The sequence below is a fragment of the Cavia porcellus genome, unplaced genomic scaffold, assembly GCF_034190915.1.
Source record: "Cavia porcellus strain 051 isolate PalLab524CR breed Dunkin Hartley unplaced genomic scaffold, mCavPor4.1 scaffold_16, whole genome shotgun sequence".
Lineage (NCBI taxonomy): Eukaryota > Metazoa > Chordata > Mammalia > Rodentia > Caviidae > Cavia > Cavia porcellus.
The window spans coordinates 26425215-26442649 of NW_026947499.1; the positions used below are offsets into that span (position 1 = coordinate 26425215).

Sequence of the window (17435 nt, forward strand, 5' to 3'; positions counted from 1 at the left end):
ACACTACTGTGGGTGAAGACTGTAGAGCAGGCACCCTTCTCACATCTCTGGAGCAGAGGAAGTTCCAGGGGAGCTCATGGTCCAGGAGCATTTATCTCGGCCTGTTTTCACTGATCAGGAATTTGTTGTGTATAATTTGCTTTTAGTTGTTTTAAACCAAAGAAGTGCTGTCACTTTCTCTAGCCATATAACCAGTGGGAGCAGAGTAAGAATTTAAACATAGGGGTGCTGAGGCTCCAGGCTGCTGCCACAGTCAGTGTTCCAGAGCTAATCATAATAGGGAGATTTGGACATTTGTCTTTTGCTGAATGGTCAGTCCTCATCTTAGTTATATGTTTAAAGACCGTGAGGAATTGTTAGTTTCATCTGGACTGCTCCCCTGAGCATCTTACAGAAATGTTAGGATAATCTTTTTAGGGATCATGTTGAGGAAGTGAAATGGTTTTTAAAGTTTGTGCTTTTTGTTTGCTCTGTTTAACATTGACTATTTGGTGATCATTTCTTGGTACACATGACCATGTCCCACTTTAAATGAGGCCGAGAATATGCTGTACCTCATTTAAAGTGGAATTTAAATTAAATTTAATCAACTAAAGTAGAAACTAAAGTACTTTTGATTATTTTGAACTATGAGCATGTATTGTTCTTAAAAAGCTTATATCATGCTTTTTTTTTTTTTTTTTTTGTGATGCTCCTAAATGCTAGCTGTAGCAAGCTGGTGAGGCTTGGTTTATTTAGGGTTGACTCTTAGAGGCTGTGAGTTTAGGCCACACCTTACACAGTGCTTGCTTGTTATGCCTTCAGAAGGCTTCAGCCATATCTTTTCTTTTGTTTTTGTTTTTATTTTGTTTTGTTTTTATCGGTACTGGGGATCGAACTTATCACCTGCAAGGCAGGCGCTTATGCTACCTATATCTTATCCCCAGCCCTATATCTTTTCTTTTGATAAGATATTCTGTGAGACTGTGCATGTTATGTATTTGAGTAGATAATCTTACTGACACAACACATTTAGAAAAAAGACTTAAGAACATGTAAGAACATAAAGTATATTTTCTAAATAATTGGTGTAAGATTAAATATTTTTTTTTCAAAATTAAAAACAGTGATGGAATCTGACTAGTGGAAGTTAAATACTACATCAGACAGTGTGAAGTTGGTACTATTTGTCAGCTTTTGCGCTATGGAAATGACATTTTCTTCCAGGTCAACCTGAGAGAGGTACCAGATTAATCTGTGGTAGATGATAGACTAAATGTCCAAGTCAGACCGTCATTGTCATTCTGTTTGGTTCTCTTTCACAGATGTACTTTAGATGTTATATTTGCTTCAACAGTTGTTTCATATTTCCTAAAAAGGACTTTGTGCTTCTTGGAAATGTGCAATGGCTACCCACGTTTTTAGATCTGAAAAGCACTCTTGGTTATGAGAAGTCTGTGGCTGAAATCCAGCAAGCTGTGTTGTTGCCGAATCCTGCTTTGGTTAGTTCTCTTTGGCAGGAGCAGGCACTTGATCTCAGTGGAGCACCTTTTCCTTTTGCTCTTACCATGAACATACACATTCATTTCTATCTTAGAAACTTGACATTTAACCCTGATGTATCGGAGTATTCTCAAAGCTCTTTATTGATGTGAAAATTATGACGCAGTTTCTAACTTGTGATGAGTGCATGTACTAGTAACCTCAGTATTGGGCGGGAAAACAACTCAAATACAAATTTTGAGATAGCAGCAATTTTGCTTATACTTAAGAAATTTACACCTGTCAAATGCTTAGCTCATTTCGCTTTTGCTGTGCCATGAAGCAAACCATTGCCAGATCAGTTCTGCAGTAAATTGTAGAGGATTTCCTCCGTTCTCAAAGAAGATATTAGTAAGTGGAAGTGTGGTTCCCATTAAAAAGAAATATGAAAGTGTTTTCCCACTTAATTTTGCTGCCTTACATGGCTGAGTACTTTCAGTGCCTTCTAGTAGTGGCTTTAGAGAATGTCCGTTGTGTTTGAAGGCGTGCTGGGTGGTAGTGCCCTCTTGTGGGAAAATAAAATACTGCTTGTTTCATGCTTGCTTAACTCTTTGCAAGGACTTTAATTTTCTGTTAAAAATCTGTGTGTACAAACATACTTGCACAAAATACCATTTTTTCCCCCTGGAACCCACTGATTAACTGGATGTTCATTTCTAATTTTGTCTGTGTTTTAAAGGAAAGAAGAGAGTGGTGACGTGGGTGAGCAATGTCCATTGAGAGCCAGAAAATGTCTTTTTAAGCAGCTAGTTCCAGATATTGTTAAAGAAACCAGTATGAACCACTCAAAGTTTTTATAGGACATCCCTTAGAAAAGCTTTTAGGGAAGATTCTCTGGGCTGAGAAGTAGCAGAGCCTCTTCGCTTACTGAAGTGTAAGCAAGTAATAAAGCATAAGCCACCCTGCTGCAGTATCCACTATGCTTTGGTGTCAGGGCATTTCTGAGTCGCAAGCTTTCTGCTCAGCAGGGGTGCACTTGGGCAAAGATTTTTACCAGTGATGGAGGGCTCACTGGGAGACTTCCTACCTGGCCTAGTATTTCAGTACTCTTAAGAATAATGATCTTTGGATTTTGCTCATACTGTAAGGCAGTGTTTTATTTTCTCCAATAATTTTCCTGCTCATTGTTTGTCAAATTAGTGCTAATGAATCAAGTGGGTCCTAGGTCTTAGGAACTAAAAGCCAGACAACAAATTCAATGTTGTACTGGGAGTGGTACATTAAGAATTTTCATAGTTTCCTCATTTTATTTGATGGAATCTGATACAGTTTGTTCAGTGGTCTCCTATCATTTAAAAGGAAACAAGTGCATTGTTAAAACTTTGTTAGGTGTATTATTAAGGTATATGCAGTTTAATTTCAAAAAATGTACTGTTTACTAAACAAGCACCATAGCAAAATGGACATGTTAATGTGCCAAAACATATTTTATTGGTATCTTAAGAGTATAAAATGTCTTTACTTTAAAATACTATTGTGTATAAAGTATAAAGCCAAATAATAAATGTATTGCTTATTTGTGATTGAAGTACACTTGGACCAGTAACGCAGCTCCAGGAAAGGAAGTGCTGGAGAGGAGTTCACTAGCAGTTGCTTAGGACAGCAGGACAGCCTGTCAGCTCTAAGCCATCCAGGAATCCTCTTCTAACTTCTTGGGTGCTCTTTTGACCTTACCTGGTCATCTCATTCCAGAGCACAACTATTTGGTTTCCTTGCTTTGTTATAAGATAAGGTAGTGTATTACATCAGGTATTTGGTTGTTAAGATTTTTTTAAGGACTGAAATTCTGACTTTTTTTTCAGGTGTACCTTTCCAAAGACTTTAAGGAGGGGTTTCTTCAAAACCATGGTGGTGTTGGTGTCAAGGAATAAGCTAGGAGTCTTTAACTGTATTAGTATAGTGCTGGTCTGCTAATCAGAGTGGCTGCAGCTCTGTTGATGACCCTGGGTAGGACATAAAACCACTCATGGTTTCCCAGGACTCCGTGGAGGTCTCTGTGAGTTTAGAAAAATTAGAAAACTACTTTGTCCAGTGTGCATATATTTGACTGCATTTCTCAGTTCTTGGTTCAGTTGTTTAAAAATTCAGCTTGTAGGATTTGTTGGTGGAAAGCCAGTAAGGATTAATGAGAGGATTGAATTATAGAATATTTTTTAATGTAGTTTTGTTCCTCTGAGGTACATTCAGTAACAGAAACTAGGCCAACAAGTTATTGACAATTAGTGGTCTTTTGGGAATCTGCTTTAATGAATAGATAAGAATGATTTGTAATTAGCATAATAATTATATGCAAATGAATGCTTCTGAATTGCTCTAAAACACTTCTGAACTGTTTAAACAGCCCTCCTGAGATCTTGTTACTCTATTAATTTGTGTAGCAAATCTTTTTTTCATAGATCATGCAAAGATAAACTTCAGCCCAGCCCCTGTCCGAGTGATTATGAATTCCAAGGTGGTAGGACCTGAATTAATGAGATTTACTTATACTATATTAATGGTACTCTGTGGGAGCCTGAAAGGGTGAGGAGTCACTGGGGAGATGTAATTAAAAATAGAAAGGAAAGCTGCTTATTGGAAAATAACTGTTGAAGTCAGTTTCTTAAACAAGTTAGTAAATGTTATTTCTCTTTACACCTCTGTTATTTGCTATTACAACACTTTATACAAACAGTTTTTAAAATGGGCTTACCCTTTGGAGTCTGGCTTGAATTTTGTCAGCTCCAGTTATACATTTGGCACAGAGATCAGCAGTGATCGGATCCAGGAACTTCTTGTTTTTTATAAGTGCCACAATACTGAAAACATTGAGGAGTGCGTGTAAATAATGTTTGTTGCTTATCTTTATTTTTAATTCAACCTTTTCTCCTATTCTGGGCTCTATTTTTAGGGTGTGAGTAGAGGAAATAAGCTTTGCTGAGTGAAGAGCAGTACCCATGCGTTTTAAACTTTGTGGATGATCTTGGAGTTTGAATAGATATCCAATTAATCACTTTATGCTAAAGGAGAGTATTTTGTAGTTGACTGCAGGATCTTAATGGCCTTCTCACTTTTATATGTTTGTACTGTAACACCCTCCCCCCTTAGGATTGGGTTTTATGAACTTGTGTTTTGTGGTTGCTAATGCTTGGGGCTTAGATACCCTCTTCTTAGCTCACATATGTACTTACCTGTGGCAACCCATGCATGGCTGTTTAAAGTAGAGCTCATCTTGATTTTTTTTTTCACAAGCTGTCAAGAAACTCCTAGCAGCATGCCCTTCATCTCCTACTCACTTCCCCATTCATAATCATGAGTTAAATCATCTAGGCTCAAGGACATATGTAGGTTGGCTCAGCACACATTCTGTACTTGGATTTCAAGGGACAGCCACTATGCTAAAAGATTCATAAAACTAATATTCTTTGTCTTCAAAATGAATCTGGTTTCTATTGAGACTTGCTATTGCTATTGGAAACTATAGTGAGTAACAGATGTACACCCAAGAGGTAGCACAACTTCTGTATTCCAGTGACAGAACACAGTTATTTATAAGAATTTAATGAATGTATTCTGTGGCTACAGGATGGAGACTCAGTAACCCATTTATTTACCATATTATATTTCATTTTATTCTCCTAAGAATGTGGCGACTTTTCATTCGCCTTGGTTTTTACTTAAATAAGAGTTTTCAATTAAATAGAGTTGTATTAACTCTAATCTGAATCTACTTTATGCTGATACTATTGTATTTTTATGTTGTTCAAACATTGTTATCTGAGAAGTAAGTGGTGTCTGGGGACATTGCACCTAACTTGATAATGATGGTTGTACTAACGCCTTATCCTGGCCAGGTGGGCATTATACAGATAATTAAAATTGGATCATAAAAAACTTCAACGCAATGCACCTTAACAGTAAAAATTTCCTACTTTTAAACGTGATTTTAAAATTCATTTTAAAAATGCATTTCCTTGGCCTAGTGAATTTGCTTTCTTTTTTCCCAAGGATTACAGAAAGTGCATAGCAAATTCAGCCTTCAGAATACCCAGGAGCTGAAGACTCAAGTAGGCTACAGCTGTCTTCACCCACAGTCTTCTAAAAGAACTAATGAGATGAGAAGTCTGCAGCTGGTGGCAAGCACAATAAACCATGAGCCAAGGGCTTCTCTTCATCAGAGCCTCCCCTTTCCCCATGGGATCCCAAAGGAGACAGAATACTAACAAAGCCAGCAGGCTGTCTCATTCCACACTATTGCTCATTTGCAGCTATAATTGGTAGCTGAGGTTGCATTCTGTATGCTGAGACTGTCATACATGAAGGAATATATTTGTTCATTGTGATACCGATATAAATCGGCTAGTTTTCAAATACAGAAAGACCAAACTAGATACCCAACAATAAAATTGCAGTGAAAAAGACACGGTTAAAAAAAAATTGTGTTTATTGCAAAGCTGAGGTTGTTAAAACTGCATCTGCTTCTTGCTTTTTAATATCTTGCTATTTAATTCAACTGATTAAACATTTACGTATTCAAACTAACATAAAATACCAAAATTCCTAAGTTTTGACAGGATGCCTTATTCTCATCTGTCAGGGTTAAAGTGATATTGTTAATAATTGGGTTTTTTACATTTTCAGTGTTAATATCTTCAGTGTTTGCAGCTTCCTGTGTGTATCTGCCTCATAGGAAAATTCATGTTGATATTTATAGTGGTGTGGCTTTTTGGTGCCTTTGAAATAATACTGTATTTTGATTGTTTGGAATTTGTTGACAGATTTTGCGGTCATCCTACGTGCTCTATCAGAGTGAGTCCTGGACAGAGGCTAAGAAAGTTTGAGTTGGAGTCCTAGAGTAGGAAGTATAATATCACCTCATTGAACTGTCATTTTCTCATCTGTCAAATGTGGGGAGCTGGGTAGTTTTTAAGATTCATCTCTGAGCTTCTGCAGTCCTTAGTTCAGAAAATTGTCTTGCTGATCACTTACCACTAATAATGAAGATTTGGAACACTTTAATAGGTCCAGAATAGAGAAATTTCTAAGTATTGTTCCACTTTCTAATTAATCTGTATCAGAGGCATTGGAAGATCCTGAGGTTGTCAGAGTGCTGCGAAGCTGGTTGGGAGGGAGTAGTGTTGTCAGAGAAGTTCATCTAATCTCTTCTCTTGCATTGTCACCTTTACATCAGGCCTGGCCACAATTTAGACCCAGTTGTCTTTCTAGATAAGTTTTGTTTGTGTGTGTGCTGCCCTTACATATTTGTTACCAGTTTTATTCTTTTATTTTTATTTCTGAAGAGACTAAAACCAAACCAAAGAATAGAGACAGAGAATGTGATATAAGACTTCAAAGCAAGATAATAGGAAATCAGCAGTGGTTACTGTAATGCCTCTTGTTATTTTCAAAGTGGCTATTTTGACAGTTTTATTCTTTTAGCCATAGTAGTAATTTTGTGCATTATTTTGTGGATTTTTTTTTTCTCTTGAGGTGAGCAAGTTTGAAATTCACAGTAATTTTACACTCTGTGCTTGGTGTATCAGTTCTAAAATTCTACTTCCCTTCATTCCCCCTCCTATATTAATCTAAAATTAGAAGTTGTCTTCTAGTTATGATTTATTGACTGTTATTTTCATGCTGCATAAAATGATGATGCATCCTATATAAAAGGTAACTATTTATTATCTAATTCCTCTAAGTTCCGTAATAGTTTAGGTTTTGTAAAAAGCAAAAATAAAAGCACAAAAACACATGAGTGTCATGCCATGGTAGTGTCACACTCCAGTCAGTAGGGAAAGGGGGAAACAGGACTTTTCCCTGTGATGCAATAAAGTAGTGTACATTGACCCGGGGAGCATTGTACTGATAATTAAAGTTTAGGCATTGGAATATTTTAGACGTAATGTACCTTAATGATGAGCTATTCTCTCCATCCTCCACTGGCTGTTAATGCTCCTGGGGTTTTATTTATTTTTTTTTGCTTGCCTCTCCCAGCTTTTTATGCAGTCTGCACTATGTGTTGGTTCTTTTCACCTCTTAACCTGTGGGCTGTCATCTACATAATGCTGTTCAGTAGATTTTGGTTGAGGGAAATGATGCTGAAGGCGTTTATTTTATGTGGTGTTAATTTTTAATTTGAGGGGTAAGTGAGCCTGTCTTTGGATTTTTATTTCAAACCTTTAACATAGAACAGAAGCAAAGTGGATTGTTTCTCACTGTAAATCCAAATTTTGAGGTCACCTGTACAGTTGATTCTTTGCTCAGTTAGAAGTGAGTTTTTAGGATGCGTTTCTGAGTTGGAATTTAAGGATGTATACTGACTGGCAGTAAATGAACTTTATGCTGCTATGCCCAGACTTACGAAGGAATGCCAGTTGGCTAGCTTTTTGAAGGCAGTTCATCCCAGCTTGTTGTTCTTGGGTGCTGCTGATCTAGTGCCCATGGCTGTACCACATTATATACAGAATCTGCCAAAAAAAATTAATGGAGACATCAGGGAAAGAAAAATTTTGTTTCAATATTTCAATACTAAATTTATTGAGACATGAGATTAATATAAGTTATCTTTGGACCCTACAGTTATAAGAGGACCTCAAAGTAGTCACCTTAGCTACCAGACATTTATTAGTCTGCTGAACTACTGAAGTGTGTATACATTATTTTGGTGGGCTCTATATTTTAAAATGTTAAAGCCCAGTGTAGCCAAGGAATTTTGCTTGTTTAATAATTATAGCCCATTGTGGGCCTGGTTTGTTTTCATTAGTACATGTTCACAGTGTGTAATGATTACACTCCTTGTGGGAAGACATCTTAATTCTTCTTATATCTTTGCCTCTTCCCTCCCTCTCTCCCTCCCTTCCTGGCTGGATTCCCCATCCCCTCCATTGTTATCCATGTTCTTGTCCCTCCCTCCTCTCTCTTCTCCCTCCAGCTCTTGAATCACTTCTCACTTCAGAAAGATTTATCTCCCTGCTTTCTATTATCTGACTTTTATTTTGTTGTTTCTATTTTGAATTTCTTGTATGAAAGAAACTGATATTTTGTGAGGCTTTTTTGTAGCTTCTTAGACAACCTTTGGACAGCCTTCAAGTTCAAGGTCACATATTTACCCAATTATCTTTCCTTAAAGTTTTTTCCTGGATCTCACATCTTTTCTTCTTCACATAATTTATAACTCTCCCTAGGAATTAACATGCCATATGCATTTACTGAGTAACTATTGAGTCTCAAGTGCTTCTCAACATGTTTTCTTTGATTTGGAAAGTTTATATTATACTTGAGAGCATGTTCAGTGTGTGCTTTGCACTTGAACTGCTCTGATCTCTAGAATAGTACTTTACTTTTTTTTATTTGTTGAAGTTTCATATCTGACTTGGCTGGAAAGTTCCCTAAAGTATGTGGTTCCTTGACAAATGCAATGAAGAACTATGTTGCACAAATTCTGCTTGAAAAGGAAAAGTTCCTCCTCCCCCTCAGCCACGTTTTAAACTGACGCAATGACCTCTGTCTACTGTTACTAAACTCACTTTTTTTGGTACTTCAAAAGTAGTTTTTTATTTCTATCTGCCGAGTATATGTTATATGACAAGAGGATTTTTATAAAGCAGATGGATTAAAAATGTTTATGTTTCCTTCATCCTGTCAGGAAGACGATGTTAAAGGGCATAGAACTTACATGCACTAGAACAGTGATGGTGAACCGATGGCACACATGCTGTAGTGGAATGTTTGTTATCATTGAAAGCTTCCAAAGTGTTTGCCATCACTGCACTGGACCTTTGGAAGAAACAAGATTTTCTTTTCTTTTTTTTTTTTTTTTATTTAAGGAGAAAAGAAAAAAAAAAAAAACAGTGAAGGGGTACAAGTTATACAGATTTACAGAAGAAAAAATGCACAGTAGGAAATCACTAGTTAATGGATTACATATTGCCATCTTAGAAATAATTGTTCAAGTCACAAAATTAAAGCTTGTAGAGTGGACATTCCAACAATGATACTGCAAACAGTTCTGTTCAATGATCCAATAAAACTCTGTGATATCATTTTCTATCTTATACACTTAAATATACATGCAGTTATATAGTTTAGAGCACTTTCTTTTCCTCTCTTTTGTACAATGACTATTACACATTTTGGGTTTCATTGCTCCCACGGTTCTTATTGCTTTTTTGGAAGAGAGTAAAACCAAATGTGACATAACAGGACAGAATCGGTCAAGTCAAAAGGGTGGACATAATAGATAATATAAAAACATAATACAAGGTGATCAACAATGGTTACCATAATGCCTCCCGCTATCTCTAATAGAATTGCCTATATCATTAGTTGTAATACAATTGAACAAAACAGTAAAGAACAAAACCGACAAAACCAAAACATTGGAGACATTGTAGGTCTTCAAAAGTAGATAAAAGTCAGCTTGAGAATGGGTGTTATAATGAATCTCATTATCTTCTCAGCTGATGCCTAAACAAGATTTTAGAGCCATTCCCCTGTGTCTTGACGTAGCTGAGGCCATCCCATGACACGCTTTGGTCGCCTCCTTGGATAATAAGGAATCAACATGAATGTAGCCCCTCTTTCCATAAGGCATTGGGATTTCTGTAGCCCACAGCTCTCATTGGACTAGGATTAGAGGGGTTGATCAGGAACTTAAAATTTCCATCTCCTAAAGATGGAAGAGATGGGGAAGCCATAGTCGGTTTCATTGTTTCCAGTCATAGTGGTTGCTCTGATGGGTGTTAGTACCCCAGGATTGTCATCTATAGGGATTGCCATAAGCGAGATGCTGTCTCTTGTTTCTTGAATGTTGTTCTCTCCCTCTCAAAATGCTTGAACTGTGAGAAATGTTGGCAGATTCATTTTTGGAGTTAGCTGTCTAGTAACTAGTCACAGTGGGTTGCTAGACAAGGCTTTCGTTACTTTTATTTATTTATTTATTTATTTATTTTGCCTATGATAAAAGCTTAAAGCAAAGGGAACAAAATTGAAAATGTAGTGTCTGATAGAAGCATTTTCCTATTTATATGCTAAAACACAGTACATTTTAATCCATTTCTATCATGGGTTTTGGTAGCTGCAAAGAGCTGTTCTGGCTAGGTTAAAGAATGTTGTCTGGATTTTTTTTTTTTTTTTTTGGTCTGTCTCTGACTTTGTTTTGCTTTACAGGACTACAAAGCTAATGAAGACCCAGCATTATACCAGTCAGTCAAGACTAAGAGAGGCCCTTTGGGACCCAACTGGAAGGTACTGGATGCTGACCTTTCTGACAAGCAGAATCTTGGCAGCAGAACACTTGACAGGTCCTGAGTCTTGAAGAGCTGGTGATGTTTAAGTGAAGAATAAAAATGGCACACAAAATAGTTTTATTTGTGATAAGGACTTGTAGCCAGTTGCAGTTGGCCTGCAAGTCTGGACTTAACAAACTGCACAGAGCCCGTCTGTCACTTTCAGCATAATGCTATTCTGATAACTCTTAAAAGAGACCAGTTATTTAGTCCTTGGGGATAGTAACATTCTCTTGAGACTTGAAGCTGTGTAAAAATGCATGTTAAATGAATGTTTATAGTTACAAATTTAGTCTTACTAAAAACTGAACAAATTCTCTTCACCAAAGCTCACATTCTTGGCCTTTTGATAGTTATATTTTGAAAGCAGAACACCAGAGAACAATTTCTGTGGCAAGTAGTTGTTTTTGAATGAAGAGTATACTTTTGCTTTATTTATACAAGTAAGAAAAGCAGTGCCTGGTGATATTGTGAATTGCTGTAGATATAATGCATTTGAAAGACGTCCACAGTACTAAATGACAAACTTAAAGAAGCTTAAGTGTGGATGCTAGGTTGCTAGAGCTGATTTGACAGAAGAGAACACAGAAACCTAAAAGTGCCCTGAGCACATTTTCCACCACAGCGTTTTCCTGGAAACCAGTCTGTTCACGGAGAACTAGTCACAGAGTATTGGTAAATGGTGGCTAGATGCTAGTTGTTGCTTGCAAGCAGAGGATTACTGTAACACTCCACAGATAATTCGTTGATTGGTTGTCCATTATTATTGTATTTCAGCTAAAGAGAAGAATAAGTCTGATTTGGTTTTATAGGAAATGATTCATTATTTGTTTTTACATTTGTTCTCTGGGTTATTCAGTTTATAGTTCTCTCAATGATCAGGACTAGAAATTTAATACCTAGAAAGCAATATATCTCACATATAAATTAAGGAATGGATCAGTATGCATGATCTAAATTTTTTCTAATGGTGTGTAGAATGTCTTGACCCTTTTTCAGATTTCTAGTTGCAGACTGTAGACTCAGAGTTAGAAGAGATGTAATTCTGGCCTTTTAAGTAGCACTGTGCCAAGCAGCAGGTGGGCTGAAACTCCTGCAAGGAGGCTGCCTTCATTCCCAAAGGGGCATCTTATTCCAGGAAGCACTCAGTCTGGTTCTTGGTGATGCTATGTGGAATGTTTAAAATTCGAGTGGTTTTGTGTTTAGAATAATATGAATTTATCATTTTGTCAGTTGTGGAAGTGTAGTATATTTTTCAGAGATTGAACCCAAGTTACCTTGGTTGTGAGGCAAATACTGAACTACATCTTACCCCTATTTTTATTATTATTTTTAGCTTTTATTTTTATTTGTTGATTTACTTATTTTAATTCAGGTTGACTTGAACTCTGAGCAGTCTTCCTGCCTCAGCTCCTCGAGTTCTGGGATTCCAGGAGTGTGGTACCATGCTTGGCTCCTTCGTCTAATTTTATTTTGAGTCACGATTTTGCTAAGTTGCCCATGCTGCCTTCGAACTTGCAGATTTCTTGCCTCATCCTGTACATTTTTTTCCCTCCTACTTCAGATAATAACATCACCCTGATAGAAGCTGCCCCATGCATGTGATTGTTGATTGTTCACTTTGGTAAAATGATGCTGGATTTGAGGACTTTTTGTAAATTGAGTTTCTGAATTTCAGTGAATTATCATGAACTCACAAATAACTTGGGTAATCAAGAATACCCAATCAGTCCGTTTATTGCTGTGAAGCGAAATAGAGAGATTACAGTTGCTGAGAGTACAACATAACAGAAAATAGGTTCCTGTGGGCTTCAGCTCCATAGCTTCTGTAAATGTGTTCAGCCGGCCCTCTTTTGCATAACTGTCCTGGTTGCAGGAAGAATGATAGTTGGAGGACAGGTGTGTGGTAGTTAGGCTAAGAAGGAAGGGGAAGTTGTGCTCTGGACCTAGTCCCACGGGATCTAGGGAAGACTGATCTCGCGTAAGTGCTGGCTGGGAGGTGGGGGCGTGGTGGTGAAGCGAGGGGACGTGTGCTGCAGCGGGCTGCGGCCTTTAGACACTCTAAAAGGCTGACTGTCCCTGGTGTAAGTGTGTACCCGCTTTGTAAATAAGGCTGAGTCTGCTCACCCACGTGCTTTGACGGATGGCTGCTACCTTACCAGTGCACTTGAAAACCAAGGCCAATCCCTTGGTCTTTTTTCTTCCATTCTTGTTCTAAACCTTGGGTCTCCTTTGTGTTAAGCATGCAGTTTACTACTGAGTTTTACACCCCTGGCCCCTGTGATTGTTTTGATACATTTCCTTACTTACCCCTTGGAAGTATTTTCCTTCTCAAGTATTGCACTGTTTATGGCCTATGTTCTCTAGATGGTGTCAGGTCCTGTACAAGGTCACATTGAATCTTCCCTACACTCCTTTGGGACAGGCACAGCTGATTAGTTTTATCAGTGAAAAACATGGCTTCACGAACAAAGGCGATGATTGTAGGAGAAGCTGCATGGTGCCTGCCATTTCAGTAGCACCTGATCCAGTGCTGCTGGAAGGCAGGTGAGAAGTGATGTAGCAGAGTCTGATTCCCAAGCTGGTGACTGCTGTGTGTTTCCACCTTTTAGGCCGCGTTGCATCACTGCGCTTGTATGAAACAACGCAAGTGCTATGACTTAGCTCTCTGAGCCCGTTTCCACATCTCTAAAGGGAACATTAGAAACTACCTCAGAAAGTAGTATGAGGGTTCAATGAAATAAAAGTAAGTTCCCAGGGCAGAGGAGGTGCTCAGTGTACATTTCATACCATTATCATTGCACTTTTGTCTTTGTATATAGCGGTTCTTCATGCCTTCATTGTGTCTTGAAGTTGATGAGATCTCTGAATATGCTACCCTATATTTATGACAGTCACTTTTTAAAATCTCTAATGTCAAGTAATTCCTCTCATTCTAGCATCTAGTTGCTGTTACACCTGTTATCGATGTCATATTTCACTTGTCCTTAGCCCTTGTGGGTGTATGTATCTATAGTGCCAGCCTTGAGGGTCATATAGTTCAGAGAGCCTTCTCTAAGCAGGAGATGATGTGGCTGGAAATAAGGAATAATGTTTCCTTTTTTCCACATTGGTTAAGAGTACGGACTTTGCTTGCTTGCCTGCTCTCCCTCTCCCCCCTCCACCGCCACTATGACACGGTAGGTATATATATATATATTTTTTTTCTTTTTCTTTTGTTAAACTATAGGCTCAGATGCAGGCTTGGTTAAATGTTCATTTTTCTTCTGAAGAAAGAATTTTAAAATTTGAGCACATGAGTTACATTTTGCTATTTAGGGCTCAACACTTGAATAAGTGACTGTGTGTATAGTAATATGAGAGCGATTTATAACCTGATTAAGATTTTTGCTTCAAGGCAGAATCACGGGTTTCTGACGGATGTGAATGTCTTGCTTTTCTATAGTACCATGTATATGCGTGCATATGTGTGTGTGTGTGTGTGTGTGTGTGTGTGTGTGTACGCATACATGTTTTCACTTTATGTTCAGGGGGCTTTATGTATGTGTTGCAACACTGACCTAAGTACCTAGTCTGATAATGTACCTAAAACATTTCTCGTATGGATTCTCTTTAGTGTTCCTGTTTTTCTTCTCTGATTTGGGTGAGAAGTTGTCATCTTAACAAATTGAAACACTACCTTTGATGGCAAGGCATTGTTTTTTTCTCCATTTAAGCCAGACACTTCATGAAGACTTAAGCTTCTGTGTCTACGTATGTATGATAGTAATTAGGCCTCAGAAGGCCTTTGTGGGAGACTTTGCCAAAGCATCTGTCCCTTACAGTGCTCGACAAATTTTAGAGATCTTAGCCAGTGCTCTAAACCTTGTATTAAAAGGGGATCAGGTCAAACAAGTTGATTCAGAAATTATGGTGTTTTTTTTGGTTATTATCTTTATATGGTATCCTCTTTTTAATCATTAAAGCACATCCTGTTTGTCCTGTTAGCTTTATCTAAACACAAACCCTAGCACTTGAAACTCGACCTTTCAAACAGTTGTGCTGTTTGCTTGTTTAGTCACACTGTAGATTTATTCTAGAAAGGCCTTAGGGATATTCTGTGTCCCCCAGACCAGAGAGGATGGTCAAATTCCTTCTCTTTCTATTCCACATCTGTGAAAAGATGATGGTAGCCTTGGTTGTCAGAGGGTTAAGATAAAGAAACTGCAAGATGGTTGGCTGGGGGTAGGAATAGTGGAAGTAGTGTTAGGAAAAAGTTGAAAACCTGCTGTGGAAAGCTCTTTTGAAATAGAGACTGGCAGGAAAGAGACCCCCAAACTCAAGTGGCTCATGAGAAGTGTCTTTTTCTGGTAGCCATCCTATCAGGATGACTGATGGTCCTCTTTTCTCCTAGTCTAGACATGTCTGTGAGACCTCGAGAGGATGTGGAAGGCATTTGAAAATGTGCTCCCTCCTTATAATCTCACCTTTGAAACTCTATACTGGACATAAAGAGGCTTAATAATAGTTATTTTCTGGCTAGGTTATATTTTGGATTATGTGTAATAAAGCAAACATGCAAATGTAGGTGAGCTTTTTTAAGTTCTTTGGTGACTTGAGTTTTGTTCATTTTTTAAAAGTTGTGCATTTAGTACTTACTATTTATTAGTTACACTCCTGCATCCTCCTATAGAAGACACCAAACAAGTCATTTTTATGTCTTTCAAGAAGCTGGGTACTGAAAGACACATGATTCATTCTGGCAGTGTTGTGGCTGTGGAATATCTGTGTCTCAAAGAGCTGCAGGAATCAGGCCTGGATAAGTAAAATATCTTACCTGGCTTCCAGAAGTAACCTTAGCAGAATGGGCCTCTTGCAGTGTTCCTTCCTGACACTGTCGGGCATATGTGTTTCGTAGTTCCACTTGAGTATAAATCTGTGGTTTCGTTTGTACTTTATGTTACACTGTGGTAAATGAGCACACATGAAACAACCATCATAATTGTGATAAGTAAAATGGATGTGTAGTAAAATCTGACTGCTTATTCTTTCCTGGGCAGAAATTAGCCTGTCTGAATTTTGCCTATTTTTGTAAAAATGGTTTAACTTACGGTCAAACCTTTTGAACTTTGATCTCACATGTGTTACTTTGAACATGCCCCATCTGCTCAAGCCAAGTGGGAAGCTCCTGCCTCTAAACTCCTTTAACATCTAATGGTTTCCCTGTTGTTGGCATTGGTGTGTCCTGAGCCTGATTAGTGGCTTATGTGTTCACTTTTGTTTTGTTTCCCTTACCCTGAATGTAGCTATGCAAAGCATGGGGCTGTGCTCACAGTGGGTGCTTAGTGTTTGCTGGGTTAACCCTAACTAACTAAAACAAAAATCAGTTATTCAGTGTATGTGTGTCCAAACAACTAGTGAAGTAAGTTGAGAGAACAGCTGTGAGTTAGGAATGGGACTTCATTTGAAATTAGCATGCAGACTTCACATATATTCTATAGTCGTGCATTGATACTTACTGGTGCACACACGATGGCAGCCCTGGGAGTGTGTGTGTTTTTGACTTTCTTAGGAAAGTCTGTGTTGGAAACTTAAATTAGAAAATCGGCCACTGGATTTAAGTATTCAGGTTATCTAAAATTGAAAAATTAATATATGGAGTACGAACCATAAAGAAGCTGTTTTGTCTTTGCAAAGTATTAACTCAGGTTATATGTAACATGCTATTCCGTGTTCCTTTTCAACCAGAAAAAGTGTATGCAAAGCTTACATGTCTCATGAGACTGAGAGCACTACATATTTAGAAAATGAATTTCTAGAATTCCATTGGATTTCTTTTTTTCTTTTACATTTGTATGTGTTTGTCACAGAGTCAAGAAACTAATTCTTATGAATAGCATGGGTGGATTGCTTCCCATTTAGCTAGGGCTGCCTTTGTTTAGGTAGTTGTGTGGCTCTAGGGTGCATTACTCCCCTGTAGGCCTCACCCACATACCTTAATGTGACCTCATGTGTGTTGTTAAATTAGAAACATGATTTGAGTTTGGAAGCTTCATTTATAGTTAGTAACGTGAAATGTAAAGAATTCAGTGAATATACAAACTATTTAAATACAATTTTGGAAGCATTTCACAACAAACTAGTGCTTACTATGTTGCAGATAGACTTTAAGACTTTAATGTAGAAAAAGTCATATAATTTGAGTTCCTCTGTTAGCCTGTAAGTCCCATTACAGAACTTCTGATGGCTCTTTTTGTAACTAGCTAATCTTCTTTACCTTCTTTTTAAAATTGTCCTTTTAACCTTACAAGCTTTAGTCTATATGTAAAACTGATTTATCAGCAAAATAATTTTGTTGGTTTTTAGGTTAACAGTTCGCCTAGTTAGGAAAGTTTTGGAGTTATTTGGGAAAGATAGTAAATGAGATTTTGGCTATATCGGTGTTTGTTGTCCTTGTTTTTTGGTTTGTTTTCAAGTAGAATCTCTCTGTGTTGCTCAGACTAGCCTCAGATTCCTGGGCTCAGATGATTTTTTCTGCCTCAGCCTCTTCAATAGTGGGCATATTCCATACCTGGTATACTTCAAAGGTGTTTTGTTTTTGTTTTGTTGTTTTCCAATGGACAGAAAAGAATCAGAAAAACAAGATCGTATTATTTAAGGCCAAAGAGACAG

The 17435-nt window shown here is 37.7% G+C and overlaps 1 protein-coding gene across 2 annotated transcripts in view; it reads left to right on the plus strand.

The window, feature by feature from the left end:
- Pitpnb (phosphatidylinositol transfer protein beta) overlaps positions 1–17435 on the plus strand; it is a 63086-nt gene that overhangs the window by 32143 nt on the left and 13508 nt on the right. For both annotated transcript variants that reach the window (XM_003478350.5, XM_005007289.4), the window contains exon 8: positions 10666–10743. In XM_003478350.5, coding sequence (XP_003478398.1) covers positions 10666–10743 — 78 coding nt within the window. The remainder of the gene's footprint in view (positions 1–10665; positions 10744–17435) is intronic.